This window comes from Rhinolophus ferrumequinum, chromosome 9 (assembly GCF_004115265.2).
Source record: "Rhinolophus ferrumequinum isolate MPI-CBG mRhiFer1 chromosome 9, mRhiFer1_v1.p, whole genome shotgun sequence".
Classification (NCBI taxonomy): Eukaryota; Metazoa; Chordata; class Mammalia; order Chiroptera; family Rhinolophidae; genus Rhinolophus; species Rhinolophus ferrumequinum.
This window is the reverse complement of record NC_046292.1, coordinates 54,905,831-54,925,982: the sequence shown is the minus strand read 5'-3', so window position 1 is coordinate 54,925,982 and position 20,152 is coordinate 54,905,831. Positions and strand designations below refer to the sequence as shown.

General features: G+C 34.4%; 1 protein-coding gene across 1 annotated transcript in view; it reads right to left on the bottom strand.

Annotated features, from left to right (window-relative positions):
* The window catches only part of TNNI3K (TNNI3 interacting kinase), a 273,108-nt gene extending 258,778 nt beyond the window's left edge, over positions 1 to 14,330 (bottom strand). The window contains exons 1-4 of the mRNA XM_033115870.1: positions 14,226 to 14,330; positions 13,538 to 13,646; positions 2,075 to 2,160; positions 848 to 945 (exon numbers count right to left, since the gene is read on the bottom strand). Of these exons, the coding sequence (XP_032971761.1) occupies positions 848 to 945; positions 2,075 to 2,160; positions 13,538 to 13,646; positions 14,226 to 14,265 (333 nt within the window). The 5' untranslated portion in view covers positions 14,266 to 14,330. The remainder of the gene's footprint in view (positions 1 to 847; positions 946 to 2,074; positions 2,161 to 13,537; positions 13,647 to 14,225) is intronic.
* Positions 14,331 to 20,152: the final 5,822 nt, after the last annotated feature.

The window sequence follows — 20,152 nt, the reverse complement described above, 5'->3', positions numbered from 1 at the left end:
CAAAGTGATCCTGACATAAGCAAACAGCTGTTCCCGACCTGCATATACAAAACTGAAATCAAATCCTGTCACAAATTCACATGAAACTGAGAAAACCCAAAATATGCAATATAACAAGGAGAGTCTGGGAGTATGAGCCAACTGAACTTGATTCTAATCATTGTTCTAACATTAATTATATACCTAACTTTAAACTTTAGTTTTCTTTTCTGTAAAATAAACTCTAATATGCATCTCACTAGGTTATTTTAATGGTAAAAGAAATCATGTGTGTAAGACCAGGTGTGCTATTTAGCTCAGTATACATAGAGAGCAAGTAGAAACTTACGATAAGAGAATTAACAATTTACACATGTTTAACTTATATATCATATAAATTTATATTTATGACAATCTCAAAGATCTATCTCCACATTGAGTACCCCCCTTTTTCCAATCCACTTTTTTGTTTACTTCCTGAACAGGTACTGAGACTAGGTTGGAACATGGGACTGATATAAGGGGACAAACCACTGAAGCAAAAGTAGAGACATAAAAGGAAGGAAACTAAAGGGAACTCTAGAGATATTTTTTTTTTTGTTAAGGAAAATATTCAGAAAAAGAATGCAGCTTTCATGTGCTTCCTTCATGAATTCCTCAAATGCAACCTCATCCTCTCCTGCACAGGGAGCTTGGTCTCCTGGTAAGGAACTCTGGTGAGAGAACCAGACTGCCGGGTTTTAAATCCTGGCTAACCACTGGCTGACCATTTAAGCTTGGAGATAATAATAGTATCCACTCACAGGGTTTTGTGAGCATTAAAAGAGTTAAACATAGAAAGCATATTTATGGGGAAAAAATACTGCACCTTGTAAACTGCCAAGTGTAAAGCTGTAAATCCATTTCTTGTCAGTCGAGATGGGCGGAGCCCTTTTAACATAAGGGTTCTAATATGAGACTTGTTGCCTTAAAGAGAAAAGTTTAAAAAAAAACTGTTAAATTGTTGAGGGGGTAGACTAAGTGGCTTTAAAATCTCTTTGACTTTATGATAAACGTTACACTGATGTATGAAAATGTTAGACTGCTGCTCTGCAGGCCACTTGCAAAGTTGTCTATTTACAGCTTTACTTAGTAATGAATAGTTCTATTATACTTAGAAAACTTTGTATCAAAGCTGTGTATTTTAATGCATTTGTATTACATTTTTTATTTAGTGCTCTTATCATCAGATGGTTTTAAAACAAAAGCATGAAAAAATTCATCTTAATAAATTATTAGGGAAAAATCTTAAAAAAAGCAAACCCTAGTTGTACAGGAGATTATCATTAGCAGTAGATCTATTTAGATCAGAGAAAACTGGAGGACATGACTAAGGCTGGGAAGGCATTAAATTTGGGAGGAAGATCTTTTAAATAGAGTCTGATTAATTTATTGGGCAGGAATAGTTAAGGGACATGGTGAGAGTCCAAACATACACATTAGTGTTCTATTTAAAAAGTTGCATTCAATGAATACTGGTTTGAATTGACAAAATAAATATTAACTATTAATTCATTAATTAAACAAATGCATTGAGTACCTACTAAATACCAGGCACCATCCTAGGTGTTTGGGAAACATTAATGAACAAAACAGTACAAAGTATGAGCCAAATTAAACTCGTAATTAATCTTCCATTTGATCAATCTTCGCTTTGAGATTTTATCATTGGCACTTATTACTTTCCACTTATCTTACTGCAGATTGTGAAACAATTGCTTGATGATAGTTTAGGGAATGCTTTAAGTACTTCCTAATTTAACCTAATCCCTCATCAGCATGTCCAGTACTGAAAAATGCTTTTTGGATTTCCAAGCAAACTAAGTGACTTGATCAGAATAGGAGCACGATGCAACTTAAATTCAGAGCTAAATCAATTGAAATATCTGCCTAGTAATTACTGCTTCAACTGAAGGTTATGAGTGTTGCAGAGGGAAAACGAAAAAGAAAATTGAATATGAACAGAATTCTCTTGTAGATTATTGAGCAGCTCAGATCTCTGACCATATAGTATACATATAACTAGTATATAAAATATTGAGTTTCAAGTACTCACCCCCACAAATGCAACATAAATGAAGCAGAGACAGGCCATTTTCTGTGCGATAATTTAAATTGACTTTATTGAAGGCATCATCAGAGCTGAAAGAAATATTTTACAGAGAATTACAAATTTCATCTTTTAGTTTATTTTTCATTTGAAAAATTATAAAAGGGAATCATGATAGTATAAATTCAGAAATGTATCTTTTCTAGGATTCTTTTATACTTAGAAAATGAATTTTGAATATATATATCTCTATATGAAGAATAATATTAAAAATAATTGAAAATTTGAGAGATCCCTTAAAGACTCATGTACAGTTCTATGTTCCATGTATAATTTGAAATTTTCAGCATACCTTGATGAATTAAAATTCATGTATGAGTATATATAGAAAACATTTGAAAGAAAACTCATTTCTTTCACACTCAAAATTTCACACCATACTTAGGGAAAAATTTAAGAAATTCGATCCAGAAAAGAAAAAAAAGAAAAGTAGCATTTGATCAGAGACTGGAGAAAAGAATACTATCCCAATGTATTACAAATTCTGCCTGAAGCAAAGTTGCGTTGTACTCTGACTGGGTAAGATTACACAGATAAAGAGGTCTAAATTCTGATAGTGTACAGTATGATATGGTCTCAGGTGAGAGTAGGACTAGTGTTAGTGATTCAATTAACGAAACCCTTGCCTTGGTCTGAACAAAGACCATTGCCCCAGAAGGACCCTGGAGAGCCATAGGTAGTCTTTGAAAGGAATGTAAAGCTAAAATTATTGACCTCTGGAGGTCATTGGTACTCCCAGGATATTTTTCAGTAGAAATGAGATCATATCCTTGGCCTCCCAGGTCAACTTCAAGCTGCCTCTTGCCTATTTAAATCTCTAGCAGCTTTAGTGAGATAGCGTAATCTTTGGTGAATAAGCCTTCCATATCATTTGTAAAGTACTTACACTTGAAAGGTACTATAAATTCAGAATATTATCATCAAGGCATGCAGTTAAGAACTTCAAAAGCTACTGGAATTTTAAAACAGGAAAAGAAAAGGTGCTATTCTCTAGGGTGCTGCTGAAAAGAGAGACTTTTTAAATCTAGGGACATCGAAAGACCTCAGTGAAATGCTTCAATTAGCAATGGCAAGCCCAGTGTTTTTTTTTCATAGACCTTCCCCACCCTCTTCACTTTCTTGCTGTCTGTGTTCGACTTCCCATATTGAGAAATATGCCTCAACGCGCTTTGGAATGCCATTTGTAGAAGTAACATTAACTCCAATGAGTTATTTTCAGAAATGTGGGTAATATAGCAAGGAGCCCACGATTTCATGAAAAATAGTTAACAATTGAATTCACTTCTGTCTGCAGTTTCCCCCAGCTCAATGATGCAAAAAAAAAAAAAAAAAAAAAAAGTCTAATTGTAAATGGTATAGCTAGTTTATGATATGTGCAGTATCTTCACAGAATAATATGATTCTTGGAAATGTGTGCCTTTTCTCTAAACTCTCAAAGCTTATTGTATTATAGATGGCTTGGAGAAATTAAACTAAACAGGTAGAACTAAACAATGTGCACTCAGCAGCCCACATTTGGATACCCATTCAGAGAAGTCTCTCTGTGGTTGTGACTTCAAATAGTGCAGGTTTTCTGAAAAGCTGAACTGTGCTTTCAAAGCTGGGTAGATTGGATTTTTTTTCTAAAAATTTATAGGACATCAGTATCCTTAAATAAAAAGGGAAAGTTGTGATGAGCAATTAGGGACATTGACTGGCAATGATTCAGAAGCTCTGAGCTACTGCTATCTTTGGCTTTTCTTCCTTGGTTTTTCCATTATTCAGCAAATGAAACATACTATAGCTCACAAGACAGAAAACTAAGTATTGGGGTGGTGGGTGAAGAGAGGGAAGCCTTCTGTTAAATATAAAAAAAATTATATAAACTTCAGCCTAAGGGAAAAACAGGGAAGAAAGTACTTTCTTTTGTGCTAACTATAATGAACTTAATATGAGAAAAAGAAAAAGCTAGGGAGAGCCTCTGTAACAATAAATCCTTGAGAAAATTAGTTTTTCAATGTGTACCTCAAATATAATATACAGCAATACTTGCCATGTTTAAATGTTTAAAAAGTGGAAAAAATCATTTCAGCAGTTAAAAGCTTGGTTCTTATATTTACATCAGAAGTAAAATCCTATCCCATTTCTCCCTTATAAGCAGTTTTTCTTTTTTTTTCCCCCCCTCCAATTTGGGCAAGTTATTTAACCTCTTCAAGCCTCTATTTCTTCAGTTATAAAATTATTAAAGTAATACATATGACATTGTGTTGTGAGGAATAAATGAGACTGAGTGCTTCCTATAGTACTTGGTCCATGATGTGATCAATAAATTGTTATTTTATTGCTATTAATATTATTATCAAGTTCACTGTGTATGTCCAACTTTCTTTTACCTGTCTAACACTTGGGAGAATTTTAGCACAATTTTCGAACCAAATTGGACCTTTTTTGACCTCTCACATTTGACATGTAAAACTTCCTGATTTTGACAATCATTCTATAAATATAGGTATTTTATGGTCACAGCGACTCTGAGTTAGGCTCCCATAGAAAATGTCTGACTATGTCTTCAGATGTTTGTAAAAATGGTCAAGTTCACTGTTGCGACACCTGGCACTTATCAGAGCAACTACTAACATCACAGTTTTATCATTCAAGTCCTGTAGCACCATTACCATAGGGAAACTATATTCAACACTGGAGATGTTAAAAGAACAAATCCAAATGGAAGAAAATAAAAGGTTGTGCTGAAAATCATTTTATTGAGAAGGTAGATTCAATTGCTTTCTTAATCCGTCATCTACTTTGATAATGCATTCAACCAGTCTGGCACAACACTTACGACCATCAACTGTATGCGCCACTTGTGTTCTTAATACTCACTTCAGATTGTTTACTACAGTCTACTTGATATTCTACTTGATACAAACTACTCACTAATTCTTGGATCCTTTAAATGCATCTGTCTTGGGAATATACAAGCTAGATAGTAAAATCCTGCAACTGACCTTAGCATTCGTCGTTGTCTCACTGTCCCTATCAGCTTTGCAAAGAAAGTAAACACTGAATAAACAGAAAACATAAGATGCTCAAGTCCACTGCTTTATTTAACACACACACACACACACACACACACACACACACACACACACCAAATGGATGTCTGTTTAGATAAACTTGAAAGCATGAATTATATCTGTGACTTTTTATTCAGCAATCATTCCTTCGCTCACTGAGTCTTAAACTGGACTTGACCATTATTAAGTGACTCAGTATACAATCCTAAAGAGCTGCTTGCTCAAAACTGAGTTGCTACCTGTTTCTTTTGTTCTCCTGAATTCTATCCTCCTTGAATTCATGCAACTTCTATTAATGCTACTAAAACAGAGAATAGACTCCCACAATAACTGGCAGTCAAGTGCAATTTTAATAGTACAATGTTTATCTTAACTTTAAATAACAGGAATGTAATTTTTAAAAGTAGAGTTACTTTGGGGATATATTTGAATCCTGACTCTCACTTTCCATTAACTTCTAGTCAAATGTTTCTGTTTTGATACATGCAATTAAAGTAGTCAAGATTTTAAAGCGATCATTACTAGGAGATGTATTTCATTTTCTCTTCTTTTGCCTCTTCTAAAGGAGCTGTGTATGTCAAATTCACTGCCAACTGAGTGTCACTTATGTATTCTAATACACTACGCTCAATTTATTTTTTAATTTCCCCTTACATTTTTCATCACCATGCCATACTGTAACTTAACATATCCTAATGAGTTCATTGTGCTTGCTGGGGCATGAATGAAGTTCCTAATTAAAATGAAGTCACTATTATGAATACATTTCTAACAGTAACTTCTGTCCTTAATCATTAAAAATGGTACTTCTGTACCCAAAGGTTACCTTCTTTCTTGTAGCATAATGGACTCTTTTCTTAGCCTTTACCTTTTATCCAGAAAAGTATGCAGTTTTGTGATCCAATTAAACTTCTTTCTTATGACCTCATCCTTTGAAGACAATATCTGACATGACCACAAATGGAAACTTATTAAATGTAACATTTGAACATTTGGCCAAAAAAATAATACATTACTGTCCAAAATACATACATATACACACACACACACACACACACATAATATATATATTAATTCATTGGCTGAAACTTAGGGAAAGGCCAAGACAGTAGAAAGAAGGTAAAGATTTGTTATGGATCATCTAGTTCCCAAATTGGTAATTTAGGTTTCAAATGGCTGATTGTAACTTCTTTTTTAGTTCTTTGTGGCTGTCCCTGATTTTTCCCAGAAAGAGAAAAACAGAAGAGAAACAACAGAAAGAAAAAAATCATCAGTAAGATCTGTTCCCAAGACATATCACTAAGAAATACACAGAAATGTATTTGTCTAATGTTTCCCAGATCAAATCTTCAACCTAACAATAGGAAGTTTGTTAATTAATTAATTCATACAATAAGCAATTATTGAGATACAGTCGCAGATAGAGCAAGAATAGCTAAGGATGATAAAATTGGGACAATAAGTCTTATCTCATAGATATTGTTTGTAACACAGGGACTCAGCTCCCGCTCACCGCACAAGAACACAGGATATGGTGAGGCCAAAAAGGAACAACAGAGCCATAGATAGGGGAGTCATACCACTATATTCTCGAAGGCAGCTGGTCGAGACACAAAAGTAAAATCAACACAATCCGCAATACTCAACCCGCTTGCTAATCGCTCTTGCTACCCGCAATCCACTGTCCGCTTCTATGACAACCAACCAACCCCCTAGCGTAGCCACGACAGTTATATTAGTGTCTAATGGCTAACCGGTAACAGCTGATGGCCACCCAGCCACAGCAGATGGCCATCTGATTACAGCTGATGGCCGTCTAATAACTGAGCCAGCACCTTTCCATGTGAGGCCAAGAGCCTGGAAACTACTCTCTGGGACTCTGTCCCCACATTGTTATTGTGAGTTTAAATGGGTTAGACCTTGTAAGACTTTTATAAATATTAGCTGCTATAATAATTATTTCTATTAAAGCATTGATATTGATTATTTTAACTTTATTGTTTTGCTTTGCATTTGAGAAGGAGAATAGGGAAGGAGAAAGGAAAGACGGAGGCAGTATGGGATAGGAAAAAAAGAATAGAGGGAGGATAAAAGTAGGAGAAATAGTGTGAGGTAGCAAGCTAGAGAGAGAGGCGCTGGGGGGAGAAAGAGACAGAGACTGAGACAGAGAGAGATTGAGATCAAACTCCTTCATAAGCGTTTTACAAGATATTCCTGTAAATTTTTATTCAGAGCTAGTTTTACCTAGACCAAAAATAAATAAATAAATAAAAAAGAAAAAAGAAAAGAAGAAAGAGAGAGAAAAGGAGTAGAGATTCAGACAGTCTTTGAACAATGTGAATTATCTGCTTTTTGGTTTGAGGTCTTTTTGTTGTTGTTGCTGTTTGTTTTTTGCTTATTTGCGAATTAGCACAACATACTAACCAAACATGCCAAATAATACTTTTACTCTATTTTAATTTTAAAAGATGACATTTACACCCTCAATGTTTTAGTTAGCACCTTGATAGAGAATTTCACTCTTTTTAGTAGATAAGGTCAGCCAAAAATGTTTCTGGAGCTACTCATTTTATAATAGCTAAATTTCTTAATTGGTTATAGTTCTGGTAAAGTAGGTTTTTGGAAGATATTTCATTTGGAGGATAAGTATCGTGGACTGCATCTGGGCATAGAGGAACTTTTCGGGGAGAAAATAAGAAAGGTGCATCTCAGAAAACCTCCTTCCTTTCTCTGTCTCTCTCTCTGTCTCTGTCTCTCTCTCCCTCTCTCTCTCTCTCTCTCTCTCTCTGTCTCTCTCTCTCATTTCCTCTAAATATTGCAACTGCTCTTCCATGGAACAAAGCATTCTTTTGACTATTTTTGTTCATTATTAAACCTAATCAACTTCAAAGTGAGATATTATCATTATAGGCCATGGTATATCTACCTAATGCAAAGATAGATTCAAAATGAGAAAAAAACAGGGTTCTTTTGATCATATTGACAAGTCATGGCATTGGAAAATTATAACTTCTCTGGAATAAAAGTTCAAATTTCATATTACAGATTAAGCAGATAAAAAGTAGTCTTGATAATGAAATTAGCAAAACATAGTTCTAAAATGTCTAATCACTTAAAATCATGTTGAAACAAAATAGTTTAATTGGAAACCCTTCAAAAGTTGCATGTGGAGAACCAGTATGTAAGTGTTTTCAAAGATCATGGAAGGATACATGTATCACCAGGATGGGGAGTGGGGGCATAAATATATCCTTCTACTCTCACATCTAGGGACAGTTCTAATACACAGGAATTGTGGAGTGTCACGGGAAAAATGAAAACCTTTCAAAGATAATTCTGATCCATACCTCTTTCCCCCTCCCAGGTTGAGTTGAGAACCAAGATCATGAAAATCATACATTTTGAATTAGGTAAACTGGGTGCAATCCCAGAACAATCATACAAGTTGTGTAACCTACTTTAAGCCAGTGTAATTTCACTAACCTCATTTTCTTCAGGAATAAAATGGCAATTGCAATACCTACCTGAGAGGGTTCATGATTAGTTTTTAACTAACATTTTTGAGAGTTTACCATGTGCCAGTCACTGTGCTAAAGCACTTTACTTATATACATTTAGGATTATATGAGCTAACTCATATTAAAATAGCTAACACATGGTGGGTACTAAGTTGTTAGTTTGTTTTCCTTTCAAGCACTATACAAATAGGTATTACAATAAAAGAAATAAATAAAGTAAAATAAGACAAAGAAGTTGCCTTTAGTGAACACATATAATAGTGGTCAGACAGACCTGTAAATGGATAAAAACAACACCATGAATTGAGTGCTATGATAAACATAAAGATCAGAGATAGCACAAAGGAGGGAATAATCAAACAATGGCACTCCGATGCACCCCTTCTGTCTTTCCTTCGTCTGCCTTCTTTTTTTCCTCATCATTTCCTGTTGCCCATCCATTATCTCAACAAACATCCAAATGTATGAGTGAATGCAAATTTATTGTGGAAGATGAAGGAACATTCCATTTCCATTCCTCTTCTTTCTCATATGAAGCTCTTATTCCTAAGGTGCTATAAATTGGCATAAGCAAGATAATGGTTTAGTTCCTTTTGTCTTTTTAAAGTTTAATACTGTATAACTATGCAGTATGTTGTAGATGAAAGCTTTATCAGGAGACAATAGCATATTTGAGCTGAAAGAAGTCTTGATGCACTATGGTGTGGAAAATCTCTTAACGAATGGACTTAATATCTGCCATAAACACCATAAAGAAACTTCTCATCAAATGAAAACAAAACAAAAACTCACAAAAAACAAAAACAAACAAAACAAAAACAGACAAACCTGTGTTTACATCAGTAATCCTCCACCTGTTACTCTAGTGTTAATTACTGTTTGAGGCACTTTATACAGTTCGACTGCTATCTCCGTGTTTAGAGTAACCCTGATGTTAGGCAGCGTAACATAGTTGCTCATTACAGAAGTACCCCTTACAGTATGTAAGGCTTGAATAAAGATGAGAAAGAAAAGATTCAAATACTTACCTGACACCTAGATATTCATTTAAACGTGATTTCATACAATCTTATATTTAATCTTCCCAAATACCCTTAACGTTTTGGTGTGTGAGTCAATGAGTAAGATAATTTATATTCTCAGCACTCCATTCTTTTCTTTCCTTGTCATCCATCATTTTATTCTAGAGAAAAGAAAATCCTCCGAAATTTGCCCTAGGCACCATTGGCTTTCTTCCAAGATGATGCTATCTGCCTTGACGGAATCAGACATAGCAGTTTTTGTTTGTTTGCTCCCTTGACTCCATGTAGTTCATACTAGTTGCCAGTTTTCTGTTCACATGTTCCTCATTCCTTTACTGATATCACCCTCAGGCAGAGTTCTCAGTGCAACTTGGATTATCTTTCTAGAAATACAGTTTTCAAACTTCAGCATAAGTATAATTTTTAGCATGCAAAACAGTTACCTGGGTAGCTTGTTAAAAACTCAGGTTTCTGGAAGTTATCCCCAGAGATTCGGATTCATTTGATATGGGGTGGAGTCATGGAAAACAAAATGTTAGCATGCACTGCCGGCTACTCTATTGTAGGACGTCCTTAGCCCTTGGAAAAACATGATTCTGGGATCTGGTAATCTTCTCCTTAGTATCATTATTACCACCTCTGGCTAACTGGACATTTCTGTATCTACCTGAATGGCTCCAGCACCAGGTTACCAGTCTTCCTCTCCACAAAATGCACTACCATTATTCTCACGGAATTTCACATTCATTTTGATGAGCCTTCTCATACTCTAGCCAGAAGACTCTTCACATCCCTCCTGATCAGAATCTTTAAAAGGTAGATTTCAGATTTTCAGATCATCTGGAATTGTTCTAGCATTTTACATTTTCACTTTCGAAAACATCCTCTTCATATAAAACATTTTATCCTAACTTTCTCACTTCCTAACTTTTAATAAATTAGTTGTTACGCTCATTTGATAATAAAGCCATCAGTCTTTCAGACTGTCCTTATTTATCCAATGAATCGTGATCTTAGAAACCTCTGATTATATTCAATGTGCATTGTGTGTTAGGCCCTGTACTCGGCATTTAATGGACTTCGTTTTGCAAATATCCCGTGAGGTTATTATTAACCTCATTTTACAGATGCAAATGAGGCTCAAGGAGATTAAGTAAAATATATAAGGATACATAATGTGTAAATAGAAGAAATTGGATTTAAAACTGTATGACTGCAAAACTGTTACACCGACTGACACAGCTTTCTTATTCAACTTACATAAAATGGTCGAGACAGTTTTTCTTTCCTCCACTAGATTTTCCATGGTACGCATCCATCCTTGCCTATGTATGTTTACTTAAATATATAAGTTTATTTATCTGGAATGCTTTTCAAAATCGATGACTGAATCAAGAACTCAAATCTTTTTTTATACGTGACAACGATTTTGTTTTTCCTTTCACTTAGCACTTGTCGTAGACTGTCTTCTGTGAATTATCTATTGATATATATGTGTTTTTCCTCAACCAGATTTTGAAATCCTGGAGCAAGAAGCAAGTATAGAAAGAAGAGCTCTCTCTACGGAGTCAGGCATTGTTACAAATCACAGTTCCAGCATTTCTTGACCATGTGGTCTTAACAAGATACAATGTCTCTAGTCCTTAGTTTATTATTCACCAAAAATGACATTTTCTGTCATACACGGTCATGATGAGGATTAAATGATGTATTATATGTGATGTGTCTGGAATAGCACCTTAAATATAACTGGCACGATAAATCCTGAACTATCATCTTCCTGACACTGATTCCTGCCTCTCCCCCTAACACTAACCAGTGAAGAAGGAGTCATATGTATAACGCACAGTGAGAATTGGATGAAGTCAGCTACAGCAGGGGCTGTAGAAGCAACGGCTTGGTGTTGATGTGCTATGAGAAAATAACCTGCATCTCAAGCCCACTGCCAAGATTAGTCCTTAAAGGGATGTCTGCTTAAATTAGCCTCAACAAATTTACACAGTGCTTCCTAAATTTAAAGAAATAAATATATAAATGAATGAATAAATAAAGTTTTGACTACATAAAGTTGAGGAAAATCTCTTCAATTTAATTACATTGCATTCAGCATATTTATCTGAGTCAACAAGAGCTAGAGGACTTATGATGAAGTTCTATATTCATATCTCTTTTCCCACAAAACAGATATGTATGTATAAATCTATCACACCAAAATGACAGTCACATCTCTACATTTAAATGTTTGTCCATAACTGAGCATGTGATACTACTTACAAAAGGCAACCCAGTATCTACCCCCAAAAGTTGAAAACATTTATCAGGAAAGATATATGAAAAACATTTATATAGAAATGTTAAGATATATAGAAAACATTGATCAGGAAATGTACCCCTATGTACATTGCAGCATTATTCATGATGGCCAAGGCATAGAAACAACCGAAGTGGCCTTTGATAGATGACTGGGTAAAGAGAATGTGGAACATATATACCACATGTAGGATATAAAACTAAAAGCAACAAATGAACAAGACAAACAGACAAACAAAAACTCATAGACACAGACATTTTAGTGGTTACCAGAGGAAAAGGGGGGAGGTGGGAGGTAGAAAAGGGTAAAATGAATCAAAAAATGGTTACAGAGGAGATTTCACCTAAGATGGTGAACACATAATGCACAATACAGATGATGTAGTATAGATAGAATTGTACACTTGAAATCTATATAACTTTATTACTCAATGTCACCCCCAATAAATTAAAAAACAGTCAACCTAGGTTTTCTCATCATGAGTGTCAGTGCTGAGTTAATCATTTTGGCCAAGTAATAGAGAATCAACTATTTCCAAACCATACACTGAACATTTGTAAAGCCTTTATTAACCCACTGACAAATTTCATATAACCTGTATTATACATGGATTTTATTTGCCATTATAAGTGCTTCATATTTTTGCTATATCTGAATTTTTTGAAAAATATGTCACTTGGTCATTGCTTTACACTTGTTTTCCAAGTAAAATCGACGGAGTTCTTTGTCACGAGTGCAGTACAGGAATAACACAGCTGTAAGTGAACATGGTTAATTGACCTACTGGAACTTTTCCTCTGTCAGTTCAGCTAACATACACTGAACTTCCAAAATGCATCTAGTTTCTCAATGCCAGATTCAATTTGTCCAAAAGGTTGCTTGTGTATATAAGGGTCCTGCCCCTCTTTTCTGAACATTCTGTGTCTTCCAAGGTTGTAGCACTGTGCCAGATTATTTTTCTCTTGTTATCATGGCCCAAAGCCCACTGAAAGCCTGAAGCCAATATGATACATTGTTATATGATTTTTCAAGGGGCAGAATGATACTCAGTTCCATTAAGAGATAGCCTTTAGATGTCAAGAGAACAGAGGCTGTGTTAAAATTGGACTTAACCCTAGTAGTCCAAAGAAAACAATGTTGTCAATAGCCTACCCTCATTTGGGAAGACAGTCTTGCTGTTCGCTACTGGCATGGCTTACAAGAATGATCTGATTCCAGAGAAGATTATTTGGAGCAGCAACAGCTTGCATTCAAAGGCTAGCCCTTAGGTTCCCCTATTTTTAAACTTTAGTGACAGGAGCATGTAAGTCATATTTTAAGATGAGATATTTACATTTTCGGGGATATATAAATGGTCAAGAAGGGATACGCTTACATTCTAAGACTTAGAACACTACTGGTTACATCTGAGGTTATTAGGGTTGTGTTTTTAAATATATAAAGACATGTCTAAAAATAAGATAAATGATGAAGACATTGATACAAAGAAATACAAACTTTACCCAAATATGTGCCTTAGTTCTGTAAGTTCTTTTTCTTTGATTTGCAGGTCATCTTCTAATTTTTCTGTTATAATAACATAAGATTCACTGACCTTCTTCTTCCATTCATCTAAAAAAAAATGGGATTCATTCATAGCTGTTTTGCAAAGTATAGACATACATCATAATATACAATTAAACCTGTTTTTTATTCTGAATTCTACAATAATTTAAAATACTGATTGTGAGTTTAAAATGCAGATGTTTATATTTAAAATGCAATCATACTGAATTGTAATTAAGAACCCATTTGATATAATATATTTACATAGAAGGATATATTTGACTTATTTCATTTGATTTTATTGCTTTTTAATTATAGCAATCTCCAGTTGCTTGAAAAGTATTTTTAGGTTCTAAAAACTGGATACTTAAGGTGTAATTCTAAAATCTCTATATTCATCAGTATTACACATTTCTTCTACACCATTATACCTAAGAACTAACATACTTTTGTAAGAAATCCTCTGTTTTCTCTAAAGATCTTTTACAGAAAAAAAATTTGAGTGCAGATAATCTTCACAACAATTTTGTATAATACACTGTCTTATCTTCTGTGTAAAAATTAACAGATATTTCAAGGAAATGTTAATTATCTACAGCCACTATTAAACCATGTTACATTTAAGGATATAAGATAATTAATTACCAGTGCAAGTTTGGGTTGGTCTAGACTTATAATTTCCCATCTGTTACAAGTTTCTTCTTTTCTCCAGTGTAGTTCCTCACACTACAAGATTCCAAGTTCAAGTGCAGTAACAGTCCAGTTGAAAAATACTTTGATAGTCTGGCTAAAAATAAGCCTACTGCCAAATGGAATGTCATGCAACAGTGACAAAGAACAAAATAGTATGTACTTACAAGGGTAAAATCATAAAGGGAACTGATCAGCCTGTTTAAAAGAGCTGTATTAAAAATAAATGGCAAATGTTTCAATAGGATTATTTGCCTCCATCAATTGATTACTTACCCCAATATGCCTTTATGGGCTATTTCTTTAGTAGGTATATCTAGAAAGTGGTTCAGTTACATCTGAGACCTACAAAGAGCTATTAAAACTACCAGATCTTCTTTCAGGATCGTTTTCTCCTGAACCAAAGTCATGGCAGTTGGAAAAGAGTGACTGGTGAGAGAATTATCTCTCTATATAAATAATGGAAACCCATATCCTATTTCATGGTACTAATAGAAATGCTCATAAGTTTTGTCTACATTAGAGCTACAAAATTATATTTATAAGAATAAATGTTCAACATAGACCATGATTTATTTCTACTTTATTATGCTGACCTTAAGAATCACAGATGATGGGGGCGGCCGGTTAGCTCAGCTGGCTGGAGCACGGTGCTCTTAACAAGGTTGCTGGTTCGATCCCCAGGTGGGCCACTGTGAGCTGCGCCCTCCACAACTAGATTGAAAGAACTACTTGATTTGGAGCTGATGGGTCCTGGAAAAATACACTTAAAATAAAAATTTTTTTAAAAAAATCACAGATGATAATCTAAGACACTGAGTTAGTTCTACATATATCATTTCATAAAACAGTAACAAGAAAAATAAGATTATAAATAAGACTGAATGCTTGCTCTATGCTAGACACTCACACGATCCTCCAAGGTATATATTATTCCCTTATTATGAGGAAGAAAATCCAGATTTGCTAGTAGGCGATGGAGTATGGAATCATTTCTGATCTATATGATTCTAAGGTCCAAGCTAGATGTCGTTATTGATAGATCTTCTATAATTCCTCTTTTGTTCATTTCCCATTTACTTCATGAGGGCATATCCATAATTCTATTGATATAAATTAACTCAGGGTATAATGTAGATAGAATAAAAGGAAAACAAAGGAACAAAGCTACCTGATTTTAAACTATGTACTTCTTTTCTATACTGTAATTATTTCTACAAAGAGTAAGTTTTAATGAAACCGGTATAGATTTCATAATTACAGTTGAATGTTCAAATAACTGTTTCTTTTTGAAGCAAAGGCTTAGACCCATTTATGATTTCCCACAATTTTTTTATCAGCAAAGGTAACTTAAGGTCCAGAGGGAGGGTTTCCATCCTGATCAGGTGTAATTGTAGAAGTAAGAGTCTGATTTTCTGGACACCTCTGTCCTCCCCTGGATATAACTCTCCTTATTCTTCTGGGTACATGCCGCCATGCTGTTGATGTCGGTTATAATTTTGGGGACTCTGTTTACTTGGCCCATGTACTCTACATTTTCTTTGCTTGAAGACTAGCCATCTTCAGTTACACCAGCTTTCTTTCAGCACTTGTGTGACCCCATCTCCTCAGGAAAGAAGTCTTTGCTTTCCCCAAGACTGGGCATGCCGTCAGGACCATAGACTTAGGCACCTGACTGACTTCCTCAAAGCTTCCTGTACTAAACACCATACTAGATAGTTTTCTTTTAAAGGCTAGCAATCTCCCAAGGCTACAACATGGAAAATAATTCACAAGCATAATTCACAATCTCTTTCTTCTCTCCAGTTTCCTTAGTACAATCGTGGTTTTCAATACCTTGAATCCAGAGGGACAGGGATAAGAGGCAGAACTCTAGGCCTTCTTGAGGACTTCTAACTTTATATATTTTTCCTGATTTCCTTTCTTATGTCTCTCCCCACTATCTCAGATCTTCTGCTAGTGTATGTGTGCGTGTATGTTTGTGTGCATCACCCTGTCAATGAAAGAAAAGCTAGTTCTTAAATCATTTTTCATTGTTTTCTCCAATTTCCTGTTTGGGACATAACATAAAATTAATACACTGATTTTTAGGATTTTTCCTTTTGATTCTCAAAAATCTTTTTATTTTCTCAAAAAGGTTTGCTCTTCCAAATGAAAGTTTTAGTGTTCAAAGCTACTATTTCTGCTGTGGTTTTGAAAATCCAGATGCTGATCTCAACTGAATTTTTCCACACTCCGAGGAAATAAATTTTGCTCAAAAAGTGGGAGGAGAGTAACATAAAAAAATGCAGAAAATGATCATCTTAATATCTAAAGTATTACGTATTGTTGAACTATAACAATTTCCTAGTTCTAAAGGAACAATATCTATAAGCTCCTTTTAAGAATGTGAGTCTAGGTAACGCATTAAGGGCAGTGGATTAATCCTCCTTGGTGCCTTTAGGGAGGTGAAACCAAGGCTAGAATAAGTAAATGATCCAGGATAACACTCTTGTTTTTATCTCTAAAGAATGCTGGCAACAAATCAACAAGAGAAACAAACAAACATAAACTCATAGACACGGACAACAGTTTAGTGGTTACCAGAGGGTAAGGTGGGAGCAGAGTGCTAGAAGAGGGTAAAGAGTCAAATATATGGTGATGAAAGGAGAACTGACTCTGGGTGGTGAATACACAATGCAATATATCGATGATGTATTGTAGAATCATATACTTGAAACCTATATAATTTTACTAACCAATGTCACCTCAATAAATTTAATAACAAAAATGATGGAGAGAATCCATATGGAAGCAGGAAATATTTTCCCCAGTACTCAGTACATTTCTGTTAAAATTACTTCTTTCTACCTTGGATTGACCATATGTTCTAAACCGAATTCTACACATCCCAGTTCTGAGACTTCTAGTAGTGTGGAAAACATGTTATGTCATATATTATTAAAAAACACAACCTAATTAGAAAAAGTGATCATCTTCTCAAACTTTAGAAAAAATAAATGGCACCTGAAGGCACTTGGTAAAAAAATTAGAAATCTGGGCTCTAGCCTCAGAAATTCTGATTCCATAGATGGGGGTTTGGGTCCAGGAATCTGAATTTTGACAGACATAGCCTAGATAGTCTAATGTAGATGCTAGTTGGGGCATTCTTGGGGGGGGGAGGGGCATTGTTGTCAGGTCCTTCAAAGTGAAATGCCTACTTAGCTGAAGGTTTCTGAGCTTTCAAATTCCATGAAAGAGAAGAGACAATTGGAGTAAAGAGAAAAAGGAGATTGTTTCATTCTCAAAGAGTTCTATCCTGCGTTAATCACTGGGGCAATAGACGATTTAACTGCACACGTATACTCTCATATTTTAAAAGTGATTCACGAAAAAAAAAAAGTGATTCACAAAATATGGAAGCAACCAAGATGCCCTTCCATAGAAGAATGTATAAACAAACAAATTGTATGTGTATCCATACAGAAGAATATTATTCGGTGAAAAATGAAATGAGGTACCAAACCAAGAAAAATCATGAAAGAACCTTAAATGAATATTGCTAAGTGAAAGAAGCCAGTCAAATAAGGCTACATGTGATATAATTCCAACTATAGGACATTTTGGAAAAGGCAAAACTATGGACACAGTAAAGAGCTCAGTGATTGCAAGGAGGAGTAGGGAAAGGGGAGGGATGAATAGGTAGAACACAGGTAATCGTTCGGGTAGTGAGATTATTCTGTAAGATATTGTCATGGTGGATACATCACATGTATTTGGTAAAACAGTACTGTAAAATGTGGACTTTAGTTAATAATAATGTATCAATATTGGTTCATCAATGGTAACTGATGTATCCAGACTAACATAAGATATTAATAATTGGGGAAACTGTTGCAGGGTGGAGGAGGGGGAAGGAAGGAGTATATGGGAATTATCTATGTACTTTCTGCTCAATTTTTCTGTAACTCGAAAACTGTTTTAACAAAAAAATTCTATTAGTTTTTTTTTAATTAAGGAACCATATAAAACAAGAAGTAAGTATGACCAAAAATTAGTAATTCCTTACCAAGACAACGCAAATAAAATCAGAAATGAAAGAGAAGTTACGACAGACACCACAGAAATTCAAAGGATTATACAAGAATACTATGAAGGGCTATATGCCACCAAATTCAATAACCTAGAATAATGGACAAGTTCTTAGAAATATATAACCTCCGAGACTAAATCATGAGGAACTGAAAAATCTATACAGACTGATAAACAGTAAGGAAAGTGAAACAATCAAAGAATATTTACAACTTATAAGGAAAAGCCTTCTCTAAGGAATGATCATTTCAAAATGTACATAAACATATTCTAATACTCCTTCAATCAGCCTAATACATTCTTTCTGAATTCCTTTATTTTGGGTTCATATGATTTATTTATCCCAATCTACACTTGTGCATCTACTATTTGTATTTTATACTAGTCTCCTCATAAATATTTCAAAGGATGCTTTCAAGATGAAAATGACAAAAATTGACCATATTTCTTCCATCTTAATGATTCCAATAGAAAAATTATGAAGAACATGTATCCCATGAAATCAAACGAATGCACTTGGAACAATTCTTATCACATTTAGGAGTGTGAGTTCATTTACACTTAAAACCTAGATCGTTCTTACACTTTAAATGAGTTTTTAGCAATATGTTCTCAAGTTCTAGGGAAGTTTAGATTTTCAATGTGTTGCATCTGGTTGACAAGCAATTAAGAGAATAATTGCTTTAAACACAATAAGCCAGAATTACTGATTAGCATACATTAAGGCTTTTCTCCTTCTTTTTAGTAAACATTAAATTACTTATATTAAAATAAAATTATTTAAAGGAAAATTGAGCATTGTCTAAGCTGTCTACAACTATTCAATTTAAACATTTCTTTGATTAATTTCTTTTTAAATACTATATTTCTGCATTTAAACAAGCATAATTTGTAAGATTCTTATTCGTCAAACAAGTTTCATTTTCGTCCACTGGAATATCTAAATTTATACTATGTTAGATGGAACTATAAATCACCATAATGAATCTGAATACTGTTGAGGTAATATTAATATTAATCTTAAAAAACGAGTAGGACTTGAGAATATATAATGAAAGTAAATGTGAAAAAGTCAATATCACAGTAATTTAAACAGGTGTTCTCAGTATCTCTAACTGTGAGAGTTTATTAAAGAAAGAAAAAAAACTATCTTGCTATTTTTGTTTCCAATGTATACTACAACTGCAAATGCAAAGATCTTAATGCTTGCCTTCCTTTGTTGCTGGGTGAACACAAAGTAAACTTTATTACAGAATTTAAATTAAACAGTGATGAGTCATATCTGGGTCATTCGCTAATACTTTCTTTTTCCAAACTGATAGGCTTCTTTCAAATTGTCAGCTCAGCTGCTCATTGGTTGATTGATTCATTTATTCATTCAATATGCATGTAATGTACTGAGCACTCCAAAGAGCTCATGGGGGCAAGTGCAATAAGGTATTTTTCCTCCGATAGCGATATACATGAATGGTAATGAGATGGTGCATCTAATAAGACTTAAATTCCAATCAGAAAAAAAAAAAAACTTGAGGCATTAAAACCTTCAGAATTATCTAAACTTAATGACTCAGGCCACTTCCATTCCCCTTTACCCTTCTTTCTCCCCCTAAAAGCCAGCTGGCCTGCTAAGGAAATACCACTGTGTTGTAATTATAGTTCAGTTAATAACTAATTGTTGTCTTTGGGCAAATAACAATTCCATGCCTGACGCTTGTCATTTATAAAAAAATAAAGAAAAAAAGGGGGGGAGGAGGCAAACAAAGTGAGTTCTACTTAGATTGAGTTATTTTCATTTACAATTAAATTATCCA